The sequence below is a fragment of the Poeciliopsis prolifica genome, unplaced genomic scaffold (assembly GCF_027474105.1).
Source record: "Poeciliopsis prolifica strain line A6 unplaced genomic scaffold, Auburn_PproV2 SCAFFOLD135, whole genome shotgun sequence".
NCBI lineage: Eukaryota > Metazoa > Chordata > Actinopteri > Cyprinodontiformes > Poeciliidae > Poeciliopsis > Poeciliopsis prolifica.
The window spans coordinates 464,084-485,483 of NW_026562510.1; the positions used below are offsets into that span (position 1 = coordinate 464,084).

The following is a 21,400-nucleotide window of genomic DNA, read 5'->3' on the forward strand; positions in this document are numbered from 1 at the left end:
AAACCCTTCAGACACCCAATCGTCCAATCGTGCTCCTTCGTCTTGCTGTGAACAGCCAACCAGAGCTCTTAGAGAGCTGTTGATCAAATCACACAGCTCTGAATAACATCAATAAATCAGATATTTGATGTGTGTTACGTCAAACACTCTCAGTCTTGGATCAGCTGTGATGAACAGAAAGGTTCTTCATTAACAAAGGTTTCTTTGAGGAAAAGTTACAGTCAGAACATTAAGAGGAGGAATAAGTAAAATTCAAAAAGGAGACTGGAGACTGGAGGAATATCAAAGACGGTGACTAAAGATACGTCTTTATGTCCTGTGTCGAACTGGAGACCCGATAGATACATTTATATCTGCTGCTTTTGTTACTTATTCTCAGGATGCAGGACTCAGGGTTAGCAAAGCAAAGTCAGAAGAAAGAGAACTTGTAACCAGCAACATCCTCATAGCTACTAATAACTTAATTAGTAGCTCTGCTAATCTATTGGGAAACAAAACATGATAGGGTCTGGCATTCATCAGATGAGAGAAAACATTGCTCACAAACAGGAAATTTGACTTTGTTTTCAAATGCTCATAGCAAACAGATAATAAATCATTCACAGCAGGGGTTCCCAAAGTCCTGCTGTCCCTGGAGGGCCGAGATCCTGCATGTTCTAGATCTGTCCTGTTAGTAGTAACAACCTTTTAAGCATGTCAATGTTCTTCTTAGGTCGTCTAACAAGCCATCATTTCATCCAGGGGTGTTAAACCAGAACTAAAACATGCAGGATGCCAGCCCTCCAGGACGGACTTTGGGCACAACTCATTTACAGGAATCAAAGTAACGGTAAGGTGTTCGCTTGTCTCACCGCTCAGGATTCACCAAGAAGCTCCTCCTGTGCCAGTCCACTGTCCAAAGTTCACCATCACCACTGGCTAGGACCTGAAACAGGAAAATAACCGACCAGTTAACTTGGTCACCTCTCTGCTGAACTCAATCTTACTCAAACTCACTTACTCCTTCATCCAGCTTTTCGCTCTTTGGACCGTAAGAACCGCACCGCCATCTCCTCACCTGCAAAATTGGTTCAAAGGTAAACCACTTACCTTCCATTGAAGCGTCAACATTAGTCGATCCTCCCCGCTGGTCTCTTTCCACCTGTTCAAGTCCTATTAACAAATAAACTCCTATTATTTCATGATATGCATCTGTTATTGCACCAGAGTCTCACTATTATCTTCAGGCATGGCGGCTTTCCAGTAACGCATCCGGCCTCTTGGATGAACTTTCACCTGATGAAGATCTCAGTGACAGAGAAAGTTTGGGGAGAGTGGTGAGTGAATAGCAGGAAGCAAGACTCAACAGTAACATTCCTAAAGCTCTGCACCTCTAATGTAACCTGATGGGTGAAAGACTGAGGCCACGGTGTCAGATTGCCGGAAGGAGTGCTTCTCTATTCGGGTTAGTCTCTCCCTCAAGATGGAGAGTCTGAGTGTCTTGTTGTTGAGTGATGGTTGAGAAGAGTTGGAGACAGTTTGGGCTCTTGTCTGATGCAGTCTGTGATACTAAAGAACAAGCCAAGAAAAGAATCGATTGTCTTGATTTATTGCTTCTACGTTTCCTCACCATCCCTTATACGGTCTTGACACAAAACATGTCTTCTTTTGGAGGTTTTCTGGGAATGGCCCAGTGGGAGAAGACCCAAAGGCAGACCTTTAACTCGCTGGTCAAATTTATATGTTGCTTCTGGCCTGGGAATGTGCTGAGATCCTCCAGAGTAAACCAGACAGTCCCACTGGGGAGATCTGGAGAAAGTGGATGTATTGGTGGTATTTTGAACACTACAACAAATGTGGTTCAGCAGTTCTAGCTGTTTATGTTGTCTAGATTTCAGATTTTGATGCATTTGAGGAGAGGAAACATCATGGTGAATAGATTATACTATGTAGATTTCACACTGTCTATTGAAACCAGCGTCTTTACAGTTTATTGGAACTGTAAAGTTCCAATAAACTGGTGACTTTTAAGTTGGCATTTTGAAAGTGTGTTTGCAAGATATGCAGATTGGTTTACCAACACGAACGCACCATCATAATCCTACCATGATTACCATGAAGGTTACCTTCATGTCTGCATTAGGAGGTTCTACAGTTCCCAAGCGAGTCCGTACGTGAAGCAACAACTTCTAAACTCAAAGTAACTCCAGATTGAGAGCGTCTGGTATTATCCAGGCTGCCTTGTTGTGTTTTAAAGCAGCTGTTGAGAATAGGGAGTCTTTTAATAGGCCTGATGTGATGACAATACTGTATCAGTGGAAAGAATGCCCACTGAAGGCCACCGATAAGAGCAGCTAGTTACATTGTTAGTCTCCTGGGCTGTGTGCAGCATGCTTCCTGTAATCCTCCCTGACTTCACTGGAGGAACAAAGCTGCAGATTCATTGGCACTCTGCTTAATAATACTCTGATTTATTAGCTAAATTAACTTTGCAGAAAAGAGCATTTGAGTGTAACTATGGATTGGTTCTTTTTTGTGTGTTTTTATTCCTTAAATGTTTTGGATCATCAAATAAATGTCCTGTTTCTCGCACAGGAACAATGAGGAATACTGTCAAATTATCTTAGGTTAGTTCCAATACTTTCAGTGAGTCTGGATTTCCATTTTTGGAGGAACCCAGTGTGTGTCTAAGAACCGGCTTAGCGTTATTATTTTTAGGGACCCCCGGGTCTGGGGGCATTGTGAATTTGACTGATCGTAGACAAGCATCACTGGGGAATGCCGTCCTTTGGAGGCCCTGGATTTGGGTGATTATTTTAGCGATGGGACCACACAGATCAGGTGCCGGGGCTTTGTGGGCTTTCATTTTGGACCTTGAGCAGCAGTGGCTTTTTGCAGCGTTGTGCACGGTGCAAACACACAGGTGGGAGTGTGCTGGAATGGTGCTGCGAACACAGAATGCAGTGGTTACTTTTAGCTTTTGTTGTGCATTGGTGAAACTATTTAAAGTCAATTTCTTTGTCAGTGTGACACAACTACTGGCTTCGTAGTGATGTGAGACACATTTCAGCGTAAGATCAAACAGTGGCTAGTTTGGTTTGAGTCTTGGGTTAAACATATGTGATCAAATTGTTGCCAAATGTAGATCCAGGATATGTTTCTACAGGCAGGAGAGCATTAAGTTACAAGCCATAAAATGCACGTGGACTTCACTGTTTTTAGTAAAACTTCTTTGTCTCAACTTTAAAGCATCTTCAGAAATCCCCACGTTTGGAAATTCAGTTGTCCCATAACTCAATCTTTGTGAAATTGCATTGAAGAGTCAGCTGAGAGTGATTAAAGCGACAAATTGTTGGCATGTTGTTAGAAGCCCAAGTCAGAAACACTGTGAAGCAGAAGAAAAAGAACATTTTTTGTGAAGGTCCAAATCGCATGAACATCCAAACTACGCATAAGAGAAACAGGCAGAACGTTCCTGAGAGTTCTGCAAACATCCAGCACAACTTCCCCGATTTAGAAAGACAAGATCAGAGTAAGAACATCTTTAGTTTTCATTATGTAAGCTGCACTTTGACCAGCGGTGATTAAACGTGCCAGTCTTTGACTAGGCCCTTATCGGAGCTGTCTGTTTTCTTGAGCCGACTGCAGTTTTCTGCCTTTTTCCTCTCTGTTTTCAGCCCGGCTCTGAGCTGCGTGGTATTTCACCATGTAAGGCTGCACAGCACAGCAGAGCCGCTGCTCTGACTGAAAAAAGAGAAGAAAAGAAGAGAAAAGAAAAGAGAAGGAAAGAAAAAAAAACAGAGAAGGGAAAACTATTTTCCTCCTGGTAAGACTTTATGTAATTACTTTTCTGCTATAAAAATAAATGTCTTTGCAAGGTCACAGGGAACAGGAAGAGCTCGATGATTTAAAAAGGAATCCCAGAGATATTTCTAGATTTTTGGTTTGTGTTTATTGTCACCTAGAAGGAAAAACAGTGTCGGAGGGAGACGGGGGATGTCATTATTTTTCGTTTGAACCTTTTACGGCTGCTATCTTTTTTTAAACCAGACTGTTCACACCTCCTCTAAACCCGGATTGCAGGAAGTTCCTCTAAAATATCTCCACCTTGGCTCCATCACTAACCACTGTCCTGTCACTTCAACTAAGAAAAGCAGAAGTTTTAGAGCAGGGATACATGGCAGAGCATGGAAGCAGTCCCACATCATGACACTGCCACCACAATATGTTGGGATTTTGCTTTTCATCTCAAACTAGGGAGTTGTGGTTCGTATTTGTTGCTTTTTAAAAAATGACGTTCTCAAAACTACATTTAGTATTTACTAGGTGACTGCCAGTTCAATTCGACTTAAAGTGAGAAATCTGTTAAGGATGTAAACACTCCCCCCTGTATCTGTGTGACAGGTAGAAGTGAGCGATTATCGGCAATAATCCGACCGCGCTTTACGTGACTGACGGTCTATTTACACACAGATCCTCCGTAAGAGGCAGCTGGGATGTTTCCTGAGAAGACTCGTCCGGGTTATTTTTACTTTTTCCGGACTTTTTCCAACTCTCCCTCTCTTTCTCTCTCTCTCCAGTTTTTCTTTCCCAGCGACGCTGTCCAGGGCTCCTCACACGTGCAGGACATGTGCGTTTGGCTCTAAACGAGAAAAAGGTCGGCGCGTTAAGCCGAGCGTGAATCTTAAAGCGACGGGATTCCTGGCCTCACCAAAAAAACAACCCCACAAAACCCCGGGCTGTTTATCGGTGCGCTCATCGTCAAGGTTGTATATTTAGACGTGCCATCAGCTGTTGAGTCGCCCGTGCGTGTCCCAGGAGGACGAAGACAATAGAGAGGGTCCAGCTGCGGCCGGGTTGTCAGGGATCTCTGCGATGCGTCATGGAGCGGGACGCTTCAAACAAATGGTGCGGTCCAAACACAGTGACCCATTAGTTACCGGGCGGACAGGAGGAGGAAACTCGGGTCAAGATGAGAATAAAAGTAGTTTTTTAAAAAAGACTATCAAGAAACAACAGCAATTTGAAGTAACTGATCAAAAATGATCATTTATTTAACTGAAAGTATTTGTGTGAAAGTGATTCGTACAAATAAATACAAAAGGAAATGAGGCAAAATAAAGATTGTTTGAAGCCAGATTGTCTGCAGGTCTGTGTTTCTGGTGAATGTTTAGTTTTAACATGTCTGTTCTTCACACTGGAGAGAGCATCCAGCAATCTGACTCAAAAGTAGTGAGACATTAAATTAAAATGCAAACTGCAGTAAAAGATACTCCTGGAGTGATCCCACATCAACATGGGTTTTGTTTCTGCTTTGTCGTAGTGGAGTTGATAATAAACAGCTAAACTGAGCAAATACAAATTTGGTATCCTGGCTCTCTTAAAATCCTCTCCGGGATGTTCCTCCCTCCTTCCCTCCTCCTCTTTCTCTCTCTCTCTCTGCTCCTCCTGTCTCCTCCTCAGTGTTTCCAGCCTTGCGGAGCGCTGCATATCTGACATTACTGTCTCCAGCTCCAACCAGCTCCGCTCTCATCTCCGCAAGGTAAGACTCAGCATCCTCTACCAACTTTTGCCTCCCCTCGGTTTCAGGAAGTCGGGAAACGACTTCGGATTTAACGAGCAGAAAAACGAGGAACACCACGACGGATCGCCCAAGTTAGATCTGATCTGGCGGGTCAGGAGGCGATGTTTAATGTTGCGATGCCGAGACGAATCGCTGCCTCTTGTAAAAATGTCAGTGTTCACTTAGAGTAAACAGAAGAGGAGCAGCAGGGGGATGGAAACTGGACTGAACCTCCCAGAGGGATAAACACTCGCTCCCTGGACTCCCAACATGAGCACATGATCTTATTTCAGAGCGACGAGGAGCCAAATCAGCTGAATCTAATCTCCGCAATCATAAGGAAAGGAAATGATATTAGACATCACCGCCTGGATCTGTTGGAAGCTGAAGAACGAGCTCTTGCTTGTGATTTGTAGAGTCCAGTTTCCTCCACAGCAATGACCACCTTTTAATTTTGATTGCAAGATTAAATGTCGTCACAGCGAAATATAGAAAAACAAGTGAAGACGATTATTACACAGCTGTGGGAAAGTGTTCAGCTTCCTAAACTTTTAACTGCTGATAGAAAATAAACACGGTGGAACAGCTCTGGCTCACTCGACAGTCACAAAACTCTCAATCAAATTAAAGTCTGGACTTTGACTAGGTCACTGAAAGCTCTCGGTCTGTGCCATTCAAAATCGGACTCACTGGTTTGCTTTGACTCATCGTCCTTCTGCACAGCTCCTTCGTACTTGAGCTTAAGGTCACGACCTGATGGTTGGACATTCTGACTTCTGGGCTTTCTCCTGCAGCTTCAGAGCAGCCCCACAACATTTGGTTTCTTTAAATGTGCAGAATGACATCCTGACAGCTGGTTTCAAACCTGCTGCTGCCCCAGTTCGAATATTAGGTCGGCATCAGAAAGTACGAGCATCTGTCTAACCTACATAGCGCTGAGGCGTCGGTCAGGTTGATGTGTAAAAGTTCCTGCCAACAAACGCATCAAACCAAACACACTAAATGTTTTGTAGGTTAAGCACAGCGATCCTTTCAGGATGTGTGTGTACCTGTGTGTGTGAAGCTCAACACAACAGCTGCATGCGCTGACACACACGCAGATAAAAGTCACACCGGAGGAATGACTGGCATCTCGGAGACTTCAGGAGCTCCAGATCAGAGCGGCATGAAAATGTTTCACTCTGCAGAGGTGTGCTTTCAAGATAACATTTATCTAAAATTTAGAAAATAGTAACTCTTCAAAGTGCAAATATGATACTTGAAAGGGATCAAATACATGTTTTTGACTTTTGTCAAATTCAAATGTTTGCTAATCCATGAAATAACTTAAATAAACTTTTTGGCCACATCCAGTTTGATGGATTCAAGAAATGTCTTAACGACATGAAGTAGGGTAAAGTGTTTCAGAAAAGGTGAGAAAATGTCATGTTCAACAAATCTGGAAGGTGTTATGAAGCCTTTCCTAAGCTTAAGGTCAAAGATCACAATTCAACAATTAAAAAATAAAAAAGACTGGGCATAAATGGCGTCCATGGGAGACTTCCAAGGCTTTTACCAAAAATATTCAAACTTTTGGAAGAATGTTCTGGGAACTGATGAGACAAAAGAGGATAAAAAAGGCAAACTAACAGAAAATCTGACACGATCAGGAGTCATACAAGTGTTCATCTACAAATGATTTTGTAGGAAGGAAATGGAAACACAAGGAGAGAAGGAAATGTGAAAGGAAGACGAGAACATAGGCAAGGAAATAAAAAGAGGACAGAAAGAAGGAGAAAATCAAAGGAAGGAAGGAAAGACAAGGAGGGAAAGAAGTCAAGGAAGAAACAAAGGAACCAATTTAGGACGTAAGATGGAAGGACGTAACATTTAGACAAAGCAAAGGGAATGAAGTCTGGAAATAGAAATAAACTCCAATTATTTGAGTTTTCTCACATATTTAACGCTTCACATCATTCACACATTAATTTACATCATCTCTGATGTCCTTCCTGTTCAGCTCTTATCTCGTGGCTGGAATCAGTTAAAGTTAGAAAGTTCAGGTCAAAGAAAAATGTCAGGGTCAGCCCCGACCCGTCTGTTCTCAGACAGCAGCCTCCGTTTTCCTAGCAGACGGGTTCTCAGAGCCTCGGGACGACGTAGTGCGGTGTTAACTCACTTCACATTGAAGTCAAGGGCAGCCCATCCTCTGCGATTCGTCCACCTGCGCTTCGTTTTTACCGCCGGTTATTAACAGACGGACCGATCCCTGCAGACAGAGCAGCTGTGTCCGTTTGATCCTCTGAAACACGAGATGTGCAAAACAAAAGAGCAGAGGGCCGAGTGATGACAAGGAAACGGTTTAGAGTAGAGCAAGAAAAACTGAAATAAATACAAAAAGTGCTCGGTATCAACCCATCAGTTTATAATGTAATCTTAGAAACCAATCGTGAAACAACACAAACAAAAAGCAGAGTTTATAATACAACAAAGGATTTTTGTTGTTTAGGTGGTAGAAAGGAAAATACTGCTACATCACAAGCCACTAGATGGCGCCAGGACAAAAACAAAGTTACAAACATGAATTAAAGAGCTTTAAAAAAATAACTTATTATGGTAAAACGAGCTAAAAATTGGAAGATACTGGAAGGAATGCTGGTATTTGAGGCTCACCTTCCAAACATTTATGCAGATTTGGCTTAGATTAAATCTTACACAGGTGTTCCTATGGCCTAGTCAAAGTTCAGACCTAAAACAATGGCAAGACTTGAAAATCTGTGTTCACAGACTGAGCTGTTTTCTAAATAATTGGAAAAAAGTGGGAACAATTCTGCAGAATATAAATGCATGCCACAGTTTCAGATCATTATTTCTTTAAAAACAATGCATCCTCATCCTTCCTGTCACATTTATGCACTGCCCTGCATTGGTTTCAGTCAAGAAGTGGGGATAATTTGGACACCAGTAGATGTAAAATACCTGAATACAAACCACAGTCCTTATGAGTTGTTACAGCTACTGATCCTGCAGAATTGCAAAACAAAAAAACAAAAACAAATTAAAGATCTTAAATCTCAGCTTCAACTCTGAAATGAAAGGCTCAAAATCTTCTGAGTATGTGTTCTTCCTGAGTACAGGCCACATTTTACATCCCACCCCCAAAATAAAAAATCTCCAAAGAGATGGGAGAGCTTTGTGAAAATAAAATATTCAGGTTTTCCTCCAGGACAGCATGAAAATCCCATAAATGGCAGCATTAACGCTGGGCAGAGTGAAGTAAATCCCTCCTGCAGGACTGTGCTAATCTCTAAGAAAATCTCACGGAAAACAAAACGCGACGGCCTGTTTCTGCCGTAATCATGTTCCAGCTTACAGAGCAAGTGTTTATTGTCATTTATCAGAACTTAAGAGTAAAAACTGACACTGAGGGATGAAGGTCTAAAGTGCTAACAAGTGACTTAAAGGCAGATTAGGCGAGGAAGGAAGAAAGAAATGTGAAAGCATGAAAAAGATGTGTTGAAATCTTGTGAAGGGGAACAGAAAAGTCGGTTCTTATCACCACTGAGCTATAGTTGTGGCAAAAATCAAGTCAGATGCAAATCTTTAATCCCCTACGGGTTTGTACTGCAATTTAAATTCACCATTTTATAACTATTTTTCGAGTTATAAATACCCGACAAGTGGTTAGCAGGAACCCACAGTGACCTTACAGAGCTGATCCCAGGAAAGCCCCAGTTCAGACCATAGAACCGCAGTGAAGCACGACTCTATCACCAGGCACTTTGTCTCTTTTACATGCCTGCTTGCAACAATGGCTCCAGCGCTCTGTGGTCTTGACATTTCTCCAGACAGAGCAGAGATTAGCACTTCATCGGGCCTCAGATGGCGCACATTTGCAGCTCTGTTATCGTCACACCCTGCGCCGAAGGACATGGGGGTCACATATCTCAACCTGCAGAGGCTGCAATGAAAAGAAAGCAACATGAGGATAGATGTGTCTGCATCACAAAATGTCTGGAAAACTTTGTCAGTATTCTTGCTAGTGTCAAAACAATAAGAAAAACTATTTTGCAATTGCAGTCTTTCTATTAAGCGAGTTATGTAATTAGAATTACATGCAAGTTTCTACTCAATAAGTCATAAAAAAATATGCAAAACCTTCGTTGTCCAACCCCTTCCTGTTTTCTTCTTCGTGGTTTACGCCAGTGGTAACATCCAGATGTTGATCATGTGACTTCTGTTGTGTAAAAAAAGTGTTTCCACTGCAGTTTTGGAAATTAAACAAATTTTAATATGCAAATTTATTATGTAAATGTCAAATCGCATGTCTATATGGTGAACTAGAGCCGAAAATGTTCTCCCTCTCTCTCTTTTGAAATAGATAACAGTCGACGCAAAGAGCGGACAAGAGATTTTACCGCTTCCAGCTTCACCAGCCCGACTGAACCGCCCCAAATCCCCGACCCCCACTGACCCGCCGCCCTCATGGAGCGCGTCCAGCACATGACCAAGTCGGCCATCCGTCGAGCATCTCAGATCGAGGTGAACCCCCAGGCCAAGAGGAACCTGCAGGAGCTGTTTGTCAACTTCACACTCATCCTCATCTGCCTGCTGCTCATCTACATCATCGTCCTGCTGAGCAGCTGAGAGCAGAAAGGGACACATGCAGAGCCTAGCAGAGCTCAACCGCTGAGAAAAAAAAGGGGCAATTTTGGAGAAATATCAGATTTTTTTTAAAAAAATATGTAATTATATCTCTGTTTCTCTTATTCGTTTCATCATCTTTGATCCTGTTTGTGTGTATGCACTGCATCTTCTGACCGCACTGTGTATAAACGACATTAAACACGATGCACATAAAGTGGGAAACATTCATGCATCTCTGAGGTTTGCTTCCTGTTGCATGAACATTTTTCTATCTTTCTGCTCTGACTGAGACAATCTTCAAGATGTCCTCTCCTGCATTCACTAAAACATATTGTAAAAGGATTATGAATTCATTAAAACTACTTGAGGTTAAAATATTACTGATATTTTTGGGGTTTGAACCCAAAAATATAATTATGTTTATTTAAACTCCACATTTTCATTGCAACAGAATAAATAATTACCGACAGAGTTTCCATGAAACACATTTCGATGACGGTCAGTCAGTGGCTTCGTTCTGCTTGAAAATAACCAACATTACAAATATATTAAAACATTCTTAAATCAAAAAACAGCAATAAACAACATCAGCAGTGACACACACTCTCCATCTGCAGTCTCTGGGATTTTAATTAAAAAAAAGTGCTAATACAGCTGTGTCCAAAAGGTGGCGCTAAAATGTACACAAGCTACATGTAAAATGAAGAAGGTCCAAATCACGGCTAAAGCGATGAAAGGTTAAGGATTCTGAAAATAGAAAAAGAAGAATAGAGCAGCTGAAGCTAATTTTTTTGGAAGCAGAATTTGATAAAGTCAGAGACAAATGTCATTGTTTTGTTTTTAATGTCCTTCAACTAAGTCGCTTCTTATTCACTCACTAAATCAACAAATTCATCTACAATAAGGCAGTTTTAAAGCAAATGAATAACTTTAAACGCACTAACATCACATTATGCATGTGACTCAAGACTGGAGTCAAATTTCAAATTCTCATGCTTTGTTTGTGAGAAATTGCATGAAAAACAAAAATACTTGAGATCTGTGTTAGATTCGTCAGCTTCACACTGAAGCAACAAGATGTGACGTAAATTTAAGTTTTAGTCCTGAAGAGGAAAAAAAAAACATCACATTGGCAAAGAGGATTTAAATTATTTGCTTGTCAGCTTAAAACGTAAACATTTAAGACAAATAATGTTTTTGTTTTTCATAATTTCTGTAAGAAAGACGTGTGAAGCACAGAATAAACACAAGAATTACATATTTGCAAAAATCTCTGATTTGTGTTCAGTTTTCAATTCAATCTTCAGCTGGAAGCTCGAAGCTGATTGGTGGGTTTCGACTTTATTGACGTGTTCCGACGTGTGATTGGTTGACAGCAAGGCTTCCTGGGAAAAGCTGCATGAACCTGATTCTTTATAAGATCAGGAAAATGAAAGGAACTCCTACCTGAAACCTCCAACATCAGCAGTTCGTGCTTATTGCAAGGCATGGTAGTAGACCTGTGATGCTGTGGGCAGATTTTTGTCCCAAAAGACTCAGGGAACAAAATGCAAGCACATTTTAAATACGAATTCAGGGTCTTCTGCCCTGAAATGCAACAACACTAAGGACAAAACTATGCCACAGGAAAAACGTAAAGCTAATAGGCGCCATCTAGTGGTAAAATATTAAATTGCCATAAATCGTCTACTGCTCTTTCTAAACTTTAAAAATGTGACATTTATAAAAATATCCCCAATTTTATCATTAAGTCACAGCTATGGTGGAGAATGTCCTTAAAAAAACCACTGAGTTGTCAGAAAATTAAAGTCTTTACCTTGAAAATAAACCGTAGTCAGAATCTTTTTCTCCAGTGTTGTAACATTTCCATGACTAAAAAGTGTTTAGTTATAATTTCTACAGGAAGGAGTTATAGCTGAAAATGACAGCCCAAACTAGTTAATTTCTCACAATCAGTGTTTTATTGTTCCATAACATACAACAGAAGTGATATAAATATAAATATTGTTATAACTGCAATGTGTTTACTTCAAAAAGGGCATGACAGATATGCAATTATGAGCTTCATGTTAACTTCAGACCACTTTCAGTTCAGTTAAACAAGCCTATTGATTTAAGTTCTGTAAACTTTTGAAACAATGAATAAATAACAGAGTAAAAAAATACAATAAAATAAACAACATCTTAAAACATTGAGTATAACGGTTTGAAAACGAGTTACAAATATCGCAATGGTCCTTTAACCATTCATAATAGGAGCTTCAGGAGGAAAATTAAAAGCAAAAACTGTTGTGAGATAAAATATTAAGCTAAAAAATTAAGGACTCCTGCACATTACAGTGCAGATATCTAAGATAAAATGCCCATATTTTATATAGTCATTAAATTAATCTAAAGTTCACAGTGTGCATGGAGCAATGAACCAGCTGTGGTTCAGTGTATCTGGACCTCAATCGCGTTAAGATCCTCTGAACTCTCCTTGTTTCCTTCATTTTTACATAGAAGTATTTACAATTTCACCAGGTTTAGCACATTCAGCACAACTTTAGAGACTGGATGCTTCATTCGTGACACAGGACACATTTTTGGGTCCTCTGTGATGTTTAGTGTTTCAGGAAGTGTTGAATTAGACTCGGAAAAATTTAGACTGCACCCTCTGTCTTTTGGGGTTTTTTTATTGGCACCTCTAGTAAAGATGTGTAAACACTTTAAGACGTCAAAAAAGTAGAAAAACCATGAGCTGCACTTCTTAAGTGGGGAAAATTCAAGACTGTTTAAATCGAAAATCTATTTAACGCTAAGAAACATGATTTGGTTTTTCAGCCTGAGTGCTACGCTACTTTCAGATGGTTGGAGTAATTATTAAGAATGGGAGCGCCACAAAACATGGAGGGTGCTAAATCATTCAGTGAAACATCAAATTAAGAGTCTAATCAGACGGCCTTTAAATTAGCAGATTTTCTGATTTAGTTGGTATTACTTCAAACACTTCCTGCAGCGTCTACTTGCTCTGTAAAGGAAGACATCGGACTCTTTCCGAGGACAAACCGAGCCTCTTTTAGGTTGAAGATGAGCATGCAGCTTGGAAAAAACTGTACAGATTTCTGAATGGAGTCCAGCACGATGTCTACGTAAATCTTCGAGTTTGAAAAGAATAAAAAAAAGAAAGAAAAATGGGACGGTACACTGAGAAGACATGAGCATTTCAAGTGAATGAGAGCAGCATGAGTGTGTCTGTTTTCACATGCTCTGTGGTCTGTCTGCACAGCCAGAGACATGCAGCAGAGGAGTTCAGACCCGGACGCCAAACGCTGACGCTTGTCGTTAGACTTGGACTAAACCCTCCTTGGCGTTAAATAACAAAAATAATAATAATAATAATAATAAAAAAGAGGCAGAACTCTTCCTTTACATCTCTGGTCCTGTGGCGCAACAAACAGACCACAGGAAAAACAGTGTTCATACGTTACAAATAGCGCAAACAAAAATACGGGGAAAGCGAAAACTGAAAGCGAAAACCGAGTGCCCCTCGGTCAACTCTGACGTTTGAAAACGACCTTCACACATGTACTGTATGTACACAGGCAAAGCACTGGGACAGCGGGCTGAAGTGAGGCTCTTCCTTTGTTTGTTTGCTGGTGTAGTTTTTACTGCAGAGGCCAAAAAGCACAACCAGAACCAACGTGAATGATGAAGTCAGAAACACACATGAGCACGGAGGCAGACGGATCCGAGTTAAAAACAAGAAACAGATCGATCACTGCTTTCTACATGAAAAATAGTTTTACTAGGTGAAGTAGAATAATAGAAAACCAACAGACTCCGTCTTGAGGCGAAAGCAGCTGATTTTGTTCAATCGTTTCTTTTAAAAATCCTTAAAAGGACTTAAGGATGAAGGCAATAAACGCTGGACGTGTAGAATAAAATGGGTCTGAACATCACCTGAAATGCTTTCAAACAGAAAAAACAACCAAACTGTTTTGTCTGTTTGCCAGTCGATTAAGTGACAAAGGCAAAATTAATAATCAGCTCCAGGATGATCAAAGAATCTATTGTTGAAATGACAATTGCCAAAAAAAGAACAAATCACCTGAACTTTGATGAGCAGATGAAGGGAAGATTTTGGTTTTTGTGGCGTGGAGCTGTCAACGGTTTGTCAAAGAAGGAAACGCTTCTGTGTCCCAGAGATCAGTGCGTTTTGGGCTCAAATGTGTTAAACTTTTAAAACAACTAAAAGTTTATTCTAATTTAATGCAAGATAAAAATTTTAAAAGTACTTTTAAATAAAGTGAAGATAATCATCTGGTTTCCTTCTTGTTAAATTCACGAGCTGTCAATAATGATGAGGCTCTGCTCCTTGTCACGCTCAACATGTACGGAAACCCAAAGGTGAAAAAAAATCAGAATGGAAACGTGAAATGCTCATATGAGGACCGGATGTCTGCTATCTCAACCCATCAAGCGACTCGAATCACTGCGTCACACTTTAGCTCCCTGTCCCATTACTTTATTTAAATTTTTTGACATAACTGGGTGTTTTTTTTTTTGCCAGTCAGAAAGAGAAGTACAGCGAGTACAAGTCTTCCTCTTTCGGGACATGTTCTTTGACTTTTTCTGCCTCGATCCCTCTCGAGTCCGACGGTGTGGGAACGCCGGCTTCAGGAAGGCTGCGGGGAAATGAAGAGACATAACAGCTCTTAAGAAGAAGAGGAGGGAAAGAAAGACAGACGGCAGAAATTAACGGTGATCGGCTCGTGTGTTGTAATTGCGGACTGAACCGGTGACAGAATACAGTGATGACGGATCCGCAGAGGCTTAAGATGGATAAAAATGGCCCAAAAACAAAATCCTCAGGTTTCACACCAACTCTTTGAGTCAGCTGCAGTCTATTCCCCCCGACGGCAAAACCTTCCAGTGATTTCTAATCAGCAGCAGCAAGCAGCGCTCCTTCATCTGTTTTGTGTCCACTGAAAACAGGCAGCAGCTGCTGCTCTTCTCTTTTTTCTTCCCCCCCTTCTATTTCTTTCAAGTTTTCCAACTCCTAAGCTGCCGCAGTGCAGTTTTCTCCCTTTCAGGTCCCACTGAGACTGATCTGAACTTGCAAAGTTTGGAGTTTCCCACCTATATTCTCTTCTAGTTATCTGCAACCAGCAGCAGATGGAGATGAAAGTTAAGGATGACAGGCAAAACTGTCCGCGGTGTCAAAATGGGGAGGCTGGATGAGAAAAAAAAATGGGATGTTCAGACACAGTGGATCAAAACAGGGGCTTATGAATTCATTATTTTTGCGTATTGACCCTGATCTAATGAAGTCTGGCTGCAAAAGACTGCAGCGCTGTGTAAAATGAGTCGATCGGAGCCGTGATGGGTCCAGGCCCAAATTAAAATTCCAATTTCAATCCCACCTGGCCCGCGTTTTAGTTTCTGCACTCCTTAATGCTCAGCGTGATCATAAAGGATTACATATAGCTGCCCCTTTGTCTTAAAACGTCTCGAGCATGCTGACTGATGATACTGAAACCTGAAAGCTGCAGACTGAACGATGCAACAGGTGCCGGTTGGGACATTTTCCGGCACTCAAACTTGCAGAAAAAGTGGTCAATGTGTTAACATTATTCATGTCTTCTGGGACGATACTTCTGTCTTTGTTAAAAACTATTCTTTAATAGGCTTAGTATGATTTTAGAGGAGGACAGATGAATATAAAGGGAGGATGAAAGGATGGATGGCTAGACTGTGTTATAATTTGTTGCATGGATAAATGGATGACGGATGGTTGGATGAATGAATGATGGACGGATGACTGTTGCTTTACCACATAAAACCTGAATAATCCATAACAACTTCAGCTTTCAACGTAAATGAATGAGAAAAGTCTCAGAGGAATGGAGCCTGTGTGTTCAGTCAACCTGTGAGCTGCTCAGTGAGTTTGGGCGTCAAAGACACAACTAAACGAGACGAGTGATGTCAGAGATGCGGCTGGTGGAGGTGCAGCGGATGTGAACACGTGATCTGTTTGCAGTGAAAACCAAAGTGGAGAGTTGCAGCGGCGGCGGGAACTCACATCATTTCTCACCTCCCACAGCTCTGCAGGCCCTGATGCTGCGCGAGGGGATCCTGAGGAGCATGAGGAGGAGCGAGGCTCGGCATGGGATGGTGTGGGGGATGAGGAAGAGGATGTTGAGGTAGAGGAGAAGAAGAAGGAGGAGGAAGAGGGCTGAACAGTGGCAGGGCTTTCTTATATCTCGGGAGGGACCTCTGGAGGGGGGAGTGAGGAAGCGCAAAGCGGCCTCCTGGTCCTACCTCCCCTTCCTCCCGCCCCACTTCCTCCTGGCCTTCGTGGCTCATGGTGGGAGGGCTGACGAATCGGAGAGCTGAATGGCTAGGGAAGCTGGTGAGGCGCTGATCTGATTGGCTGCCTGCTTTTGACTACAGACACACAGAGGGGCGACACATGAATGCTGGCCAGCGAGCTGATTTGGGTTAAACGCTGGTTTAATTGGACTTGACAGCAAAACATTTCTGATTTAATCACAAGCTCCACTCTCATGAGGTGAATCGTCTCAGTAAATGGAGTATTTTTCTGCTCTTGTGATGCTTTCTACAGCCTCAGGCAAACTCACAGCTCTGTTCTTCCGTGCTTTTATCAGATTCTCTAAAATTCATGGGCCATAAAAAGGTTTGTGCAAAATTATGATCTTGTTCTTCCCCATCTCCACACAAAAGCACAAAGACTTGTCACATGTGTAACAAGAAAACAAAAACGGCACCAAACTGTGAATGAATGTCAAACTCTGGAGAAAAAAAAAAAGCAGAGTTAAATTGTCACAGAGAAAAAAATTTGTCAACCTAAATAAAAATACAGTTGACTAATACAGCGATTCAGCATTTAATGCCTTATTTATTACAGGAAGAACATCTTAAACTCAGAGTTTTTCTTCATTTTCAAGTCAAAATTCCATAACTTAAACTATTTTTTGTCTAAGTTTGCAGCTTGAACACAATATAAAAATATAAATATGAATCTACAGGAGGTATTTCTACTGTGTCCAACATTCAGTTTGGAACCTGCACTTTTCCAGACGGCTTATGAAACCCAGAAACGGATAAAACTGGGCGGAGTGCTGCAAACTTTAATCGAGCGCGAGCTGAAGCAGGAGGAGTTTGAGAGGATCCTCTGAGGTGACGCAAAACCCTCCAACATCTGCTCCGTTTCAGCTTTGTGTCTTACAAAATGAATCCAGTTCCTCTTCATCTCATTAACTTTGTGTAATCGAAAGAGGCAGCGCAAAGTTTTTACCTCCTGCCATCTGTGATGAGCTCAACATTAATGGTAAGAAGCAGCATGAAGGGGGTGAATTAATTGTCTAACGCATCATTGAGTATCGTGAGGAGGTGGGTTAGTTATGGATTTACATAAAGAATAATTTGCTGCATCAGTGAAACTTGATGTAAAATGTAATCCCACCAACACGTGGCTGTACAGATTGCAGATTAGTTTTGTCCCAACAGAAACAAATACGTCACAAAATGTGAAAAAGTGCAAAAACTGATTGAAATAGAGAGAAATAATAAAGCAAAGACTGAAATCTAAGCAACTCCTTCACTCCAAATTCAGCACAAAATATAAAGAACCAGATTTAACACCATTCATGTTGATAGTGTGTGAGATAAATATGGGTGTTACCAACGACCACATAGCTCAAATGGTACCGAGAAAACCTGAAACACACCTAAAACTTCACCTGCTGGACCTGGTTGTGATCTTTTGCACCTCAACTGCGCTTACTCTCAACTTTGACATTTGGAAAACCTCAAACAACTTTCAAAGATGCTGCTTGATTCGCATAAATCAGGTTAAAATCTTCTCGTTTCCTTGCTGCAGCAAAGAAAGCTCTCACAGCTTCATCAGAAATTCTCTAATTGTCTACCACATTTTGGAGGCGGGAGTGTAGTTGAGAAAAAGGAGAATGCATGTTATTCAACACCAGCAGCCCACAGGACAGGGAGGACAGAAAACGAGGAGATGATGAGCTGATGCTGGGACTCAAAATCAACCGTTATTGTCTCTCGCCGGCATCGGCTGTGACAGCAGTGCGCAAACACATGAAAGCGGATATCAGACCTAACGACAGACTTGATGGAAGGATGCGAGGAGCTTCGCAAAGGCTGCGGGATTCGAAGCAAAACCACGTCTATTTGTGCTTCGCAGTGGAGGCGACATGCGGGTATCAGAAGCACAAAAACAAGAAATGAGCGTTTCGCTTTTCTATCAGAGCAGCAGACGGACGTTCGGGCCGTCCCCTGTTTTCACGCCGATCGATTTCAATATAATACAGAAGCTTAATCAATGGAGATGAGCTATTATTCTGGGCCGTCTTGTTCCGTGCAGATCAATGGGGGGTAATTATGCTAAGTTGCATAGTGACAGCCTTCATTCTGGATGACGGAAGAGATCCTACTAAATAAATTAAGCACACAAAGTGGAGAAATGTTGATATTTTCCCCTTTTTTAAGCTTTACGATAAAAAATCTTCCAGTGAGGGTTTTTTATTTGCCATCAAATGGTGCAAAAGCCTGAGCTGCACAGATCATAACATTGTGTTTATGTCTGATTTACAATGTGCATAATAAAACAACAGCTAGAATCTAACAGTGTAACAAAAAGAAATGCTTTATTTTTGTGCTTCTGTTTTATGTTGATAAAAATAAGTCATTTGTAGGTATTCTGTAAATATTTTGTCACAAATGTCAACAAGTTAGACAAAAAGAGACAAAACGTTCAGCATTTCTTGACAATTTTAAGTCTTTTAAACTGCAAAAGAGACATGCAGTTTGGTTTTAATATGGCAGTTTTCTACTTACAGGTATTAATGCAAGAATTAATGCTCTTAAAGCACAGAACACTTTCTGTTAAACTCGTTCCACAGCTTAATGTGCTTTTAATGTGATAAGAGGCTAAGGAAGAGGTTTCTCTGACTGCATGGACCTCAAACTGTTGATCCACTTGCAGTTTGAGAGGAAAATGTAATTTATATGCATATTTTTGTAAGATTTTTCCTTCAGCTGATTTGTATTTCACAAGATTAAAGTCAGGTTTTTGTGGAAAATGTTTTGAGATTATTTATTGTGGTTTTGTTTTCTCACGTCGCAGTGAGACAAATGGTTTACTGACATAATGAGACGCAGTGCTGAGCTTGAACATTATGAAGACAAAAGAAAGTGAAGCAAGCAAACTGCTTTTACAACACAATCTGCCATTACAACAAGGCCTGATCCATCAGACAAGAGGAGTAAAGTTGTGATCAAATAAAATCACCGCCTGTACAGAAACGCTCATTTTTCATAATATCTCTTATGCAAAATTAGTATAACAATCCTCCCCTTTTGTTTTTTTTTAGCAATTTCTATTTACCAAAGGGCGATAACTGTGCTCTGAATAATACATCTAATATTACGTAAATCTTTTCATAATTGATTTCAAATTTTCCTCAATTATCCAGAGTTGGAGAACACCAACTCCATACGTTTTCATATTTCATAGCGACTGTGGTTAATCTGATTTCCTACGAGCGTGAAGAGAGCGCTCACCTTGATCAGAGGGTTGATGACACCAACGTTGGCACTGGAATTGAAGACCTTGTTGAAGCCCGTCTCTCTGTTCACCAACTCCAGCTGGTAGAACTTCTTGTCATCCTGAAGCAACAGGTTTGATGTTACAAAGCATCCAAACTCTTATCACCATCAATTAGTCTTAACTCCTTCAGAAATTACTACCATTACCGCCAAGTGCAGTACTTTTAAAACCCTCTGTATGGTGCCGGTTTGTTAGGTCTATTAGCCATAAAGAATAAAGTCTCATGAGCAGCAAGCTTGAATCCAACTGAAATGAAACTAAAAAGATGACATTTAACTCTACATACTTGCACAAAAGTCTCAGTTTTCTTTGTCATTCAGATGTTCGTCTTTTAATTTTTTTATATTTTAGGAATATAGTCAGCAAACCCTAACTTTGTTTCTGTTTTATTCAGAAAATTACTTTAAAAGAATGTATTCAGAACTTTTCCAGATGGCTACAATATCTACTCACAACGAGTTTCTTAACCAGAGCTTCTCTTTCGGTCACCATCTCTCTGAGCTCTGCGATGAGATGCAGATCTTCCGGTCGGCTTTCTCTGTTTCTCAACTTCTCCTCCGTACCCTCCAACCTGCGCACAAAGGAAATGCACAAGCCAAAAAAAAAAACAACAAAAAGAAACATTGAAAAACAACAAACTTTGCCTCTAAATGAAAACCGGCTCTGAACAGACAGGTATCCGCCATGACGGAGGACAGCTACTGTGACTTACAGGATTTGCAGAGCAGAAATCTTGTCTTTGAGAACCTCCTGGGCCTTGTTGAAGTCAGCCAGCATAATCTGCGCCTCTCTGTGATGAACCACTTTCAGCTCATCCAGATCCCTGTCGTGCCTCTTTATGAGGTCCTGTTCATGCGCTCTGTGGCGGAGGCGGATATGGTTCGTTAGCCGCAGAGATAAGCCGCAGATTTGCCAGAGCAAAGTTTACACTTCATAATAGGGATTTATCCACCGTTATGATATTTTAGTCGATCTAATTTAACTAAACTCCAGCTGGGGAACAATTACCACGTTTTATTTAATCTTACTGGGCGACAGCAGATGTGCAGCTGCAAACTGAATTTGGCTGGAAGGTAAAGGAGCTGGAGCGAATTTAGTCCCTCAGAGCTCAAAAGAAGTGGTAACCATAGCTACTGTGTCAGGGTATTAATTTGCCTGTCTGCAATTTAAGGAAAAAAAAAAAAAAAACAGAAATGGTGTAGAGACATATGGCAGAAGGCAGGTTAATGACACAGACTGCTGAGCATTCCTTGACCTTTAGTGTCTGAAAAGTCTTGAAATAATTTGTGCTAAAAATAAAAATCATTAAGAGTATTTATGATATCAAACAAGCACCATTTCATGTTTAAAGATGGATAACGACTGTATTATATATATTTATCTCTTGTCTCTCGTACTCGATTCAACCTGTGCTGGGTTTTAATGTCAGCCTGCAGCTTTACACAGATTTCAGGAGATCAATGGTTGCGTCTGTGTGTTGAAAATCTGGAGTTATTCTGTTTGTCCTTGCTCCTCAGCCAAACATGAACATTTTTGTTGTGTCAAGCCATGGTACAAAAACAATAAAAAATACTACAAGGACATTTAAACTTTAT

At 41.0% G+C, this 21,400-nt stretch overlaps 2 protein-coding genes across 5 annotated transcripts in view; one reads left to right on the plus strand and one right to left on the minus strand.

Moving 5' to 3' along the window:
* Positions 1-3,650: 3,650 nt before the first annotated feature.
* pln (phospholamban) lies at positions 3,651-10,394 on the plus strand. Its single transcript, XM_055025017.1, has 3 exons — positions 3,651-3,805; positions 5,443-5,521; positions 9,903-10,394. The coding sequence occupies exon 3, from the start codon at positions 10,007-10,009 to the stop codon at positions 10,166-10,168; it is 162 nt and encodes a 53-aa protein (XP_054880992.1). The 5' UTR covers positions 3,651-3,805; positions 5,443-5,521; positions 9,903-10,006; the 3' UTR covers positions 10,169-10,394.
* Positions 10,395-12,106: 1,712 nt separating this feature from the next.
* LOC129355439 (protein FAM184A-like) overlaps positions 12,107-21,400 on the minus strand; it is a 37,274-nt gene continuing 27,980 nt past the window's right edge. For 2 of the 4 annotated variants that reach the window (XM_055025022.1, XM_055025020.1), the window contains exons 20-24: positions 20,518-20,664; positions 20,259-20,376; positions 19,760-19,864; positions 16,245-16,597; positions 12,107-14,835 (exon numbers count right to left, since the gene is read on the minus strand). In XM_055025022.1, the coding sequence (XP_054880997.1) occupies positions 14,721-14,835; positions 16,245-16,597; positions 19,760-19,864; positions 20,259-20,376; positions 20,518-20,664 (838 nt within the window). In that variant the 3' untranslated portion in view covers positions 12,107-14,720. Of the gene's footprint in view, positions 14,836-16,232; positions 16,598-19,759; positions 19,865-20,258; positions 20,377-20,517; positions 20,665-21,400 lie in introns of all 4 variants that reach the window. The other 2 variants (XM_055025021.1, XM_055025023.1) reach the window with 2 other exon arrangements.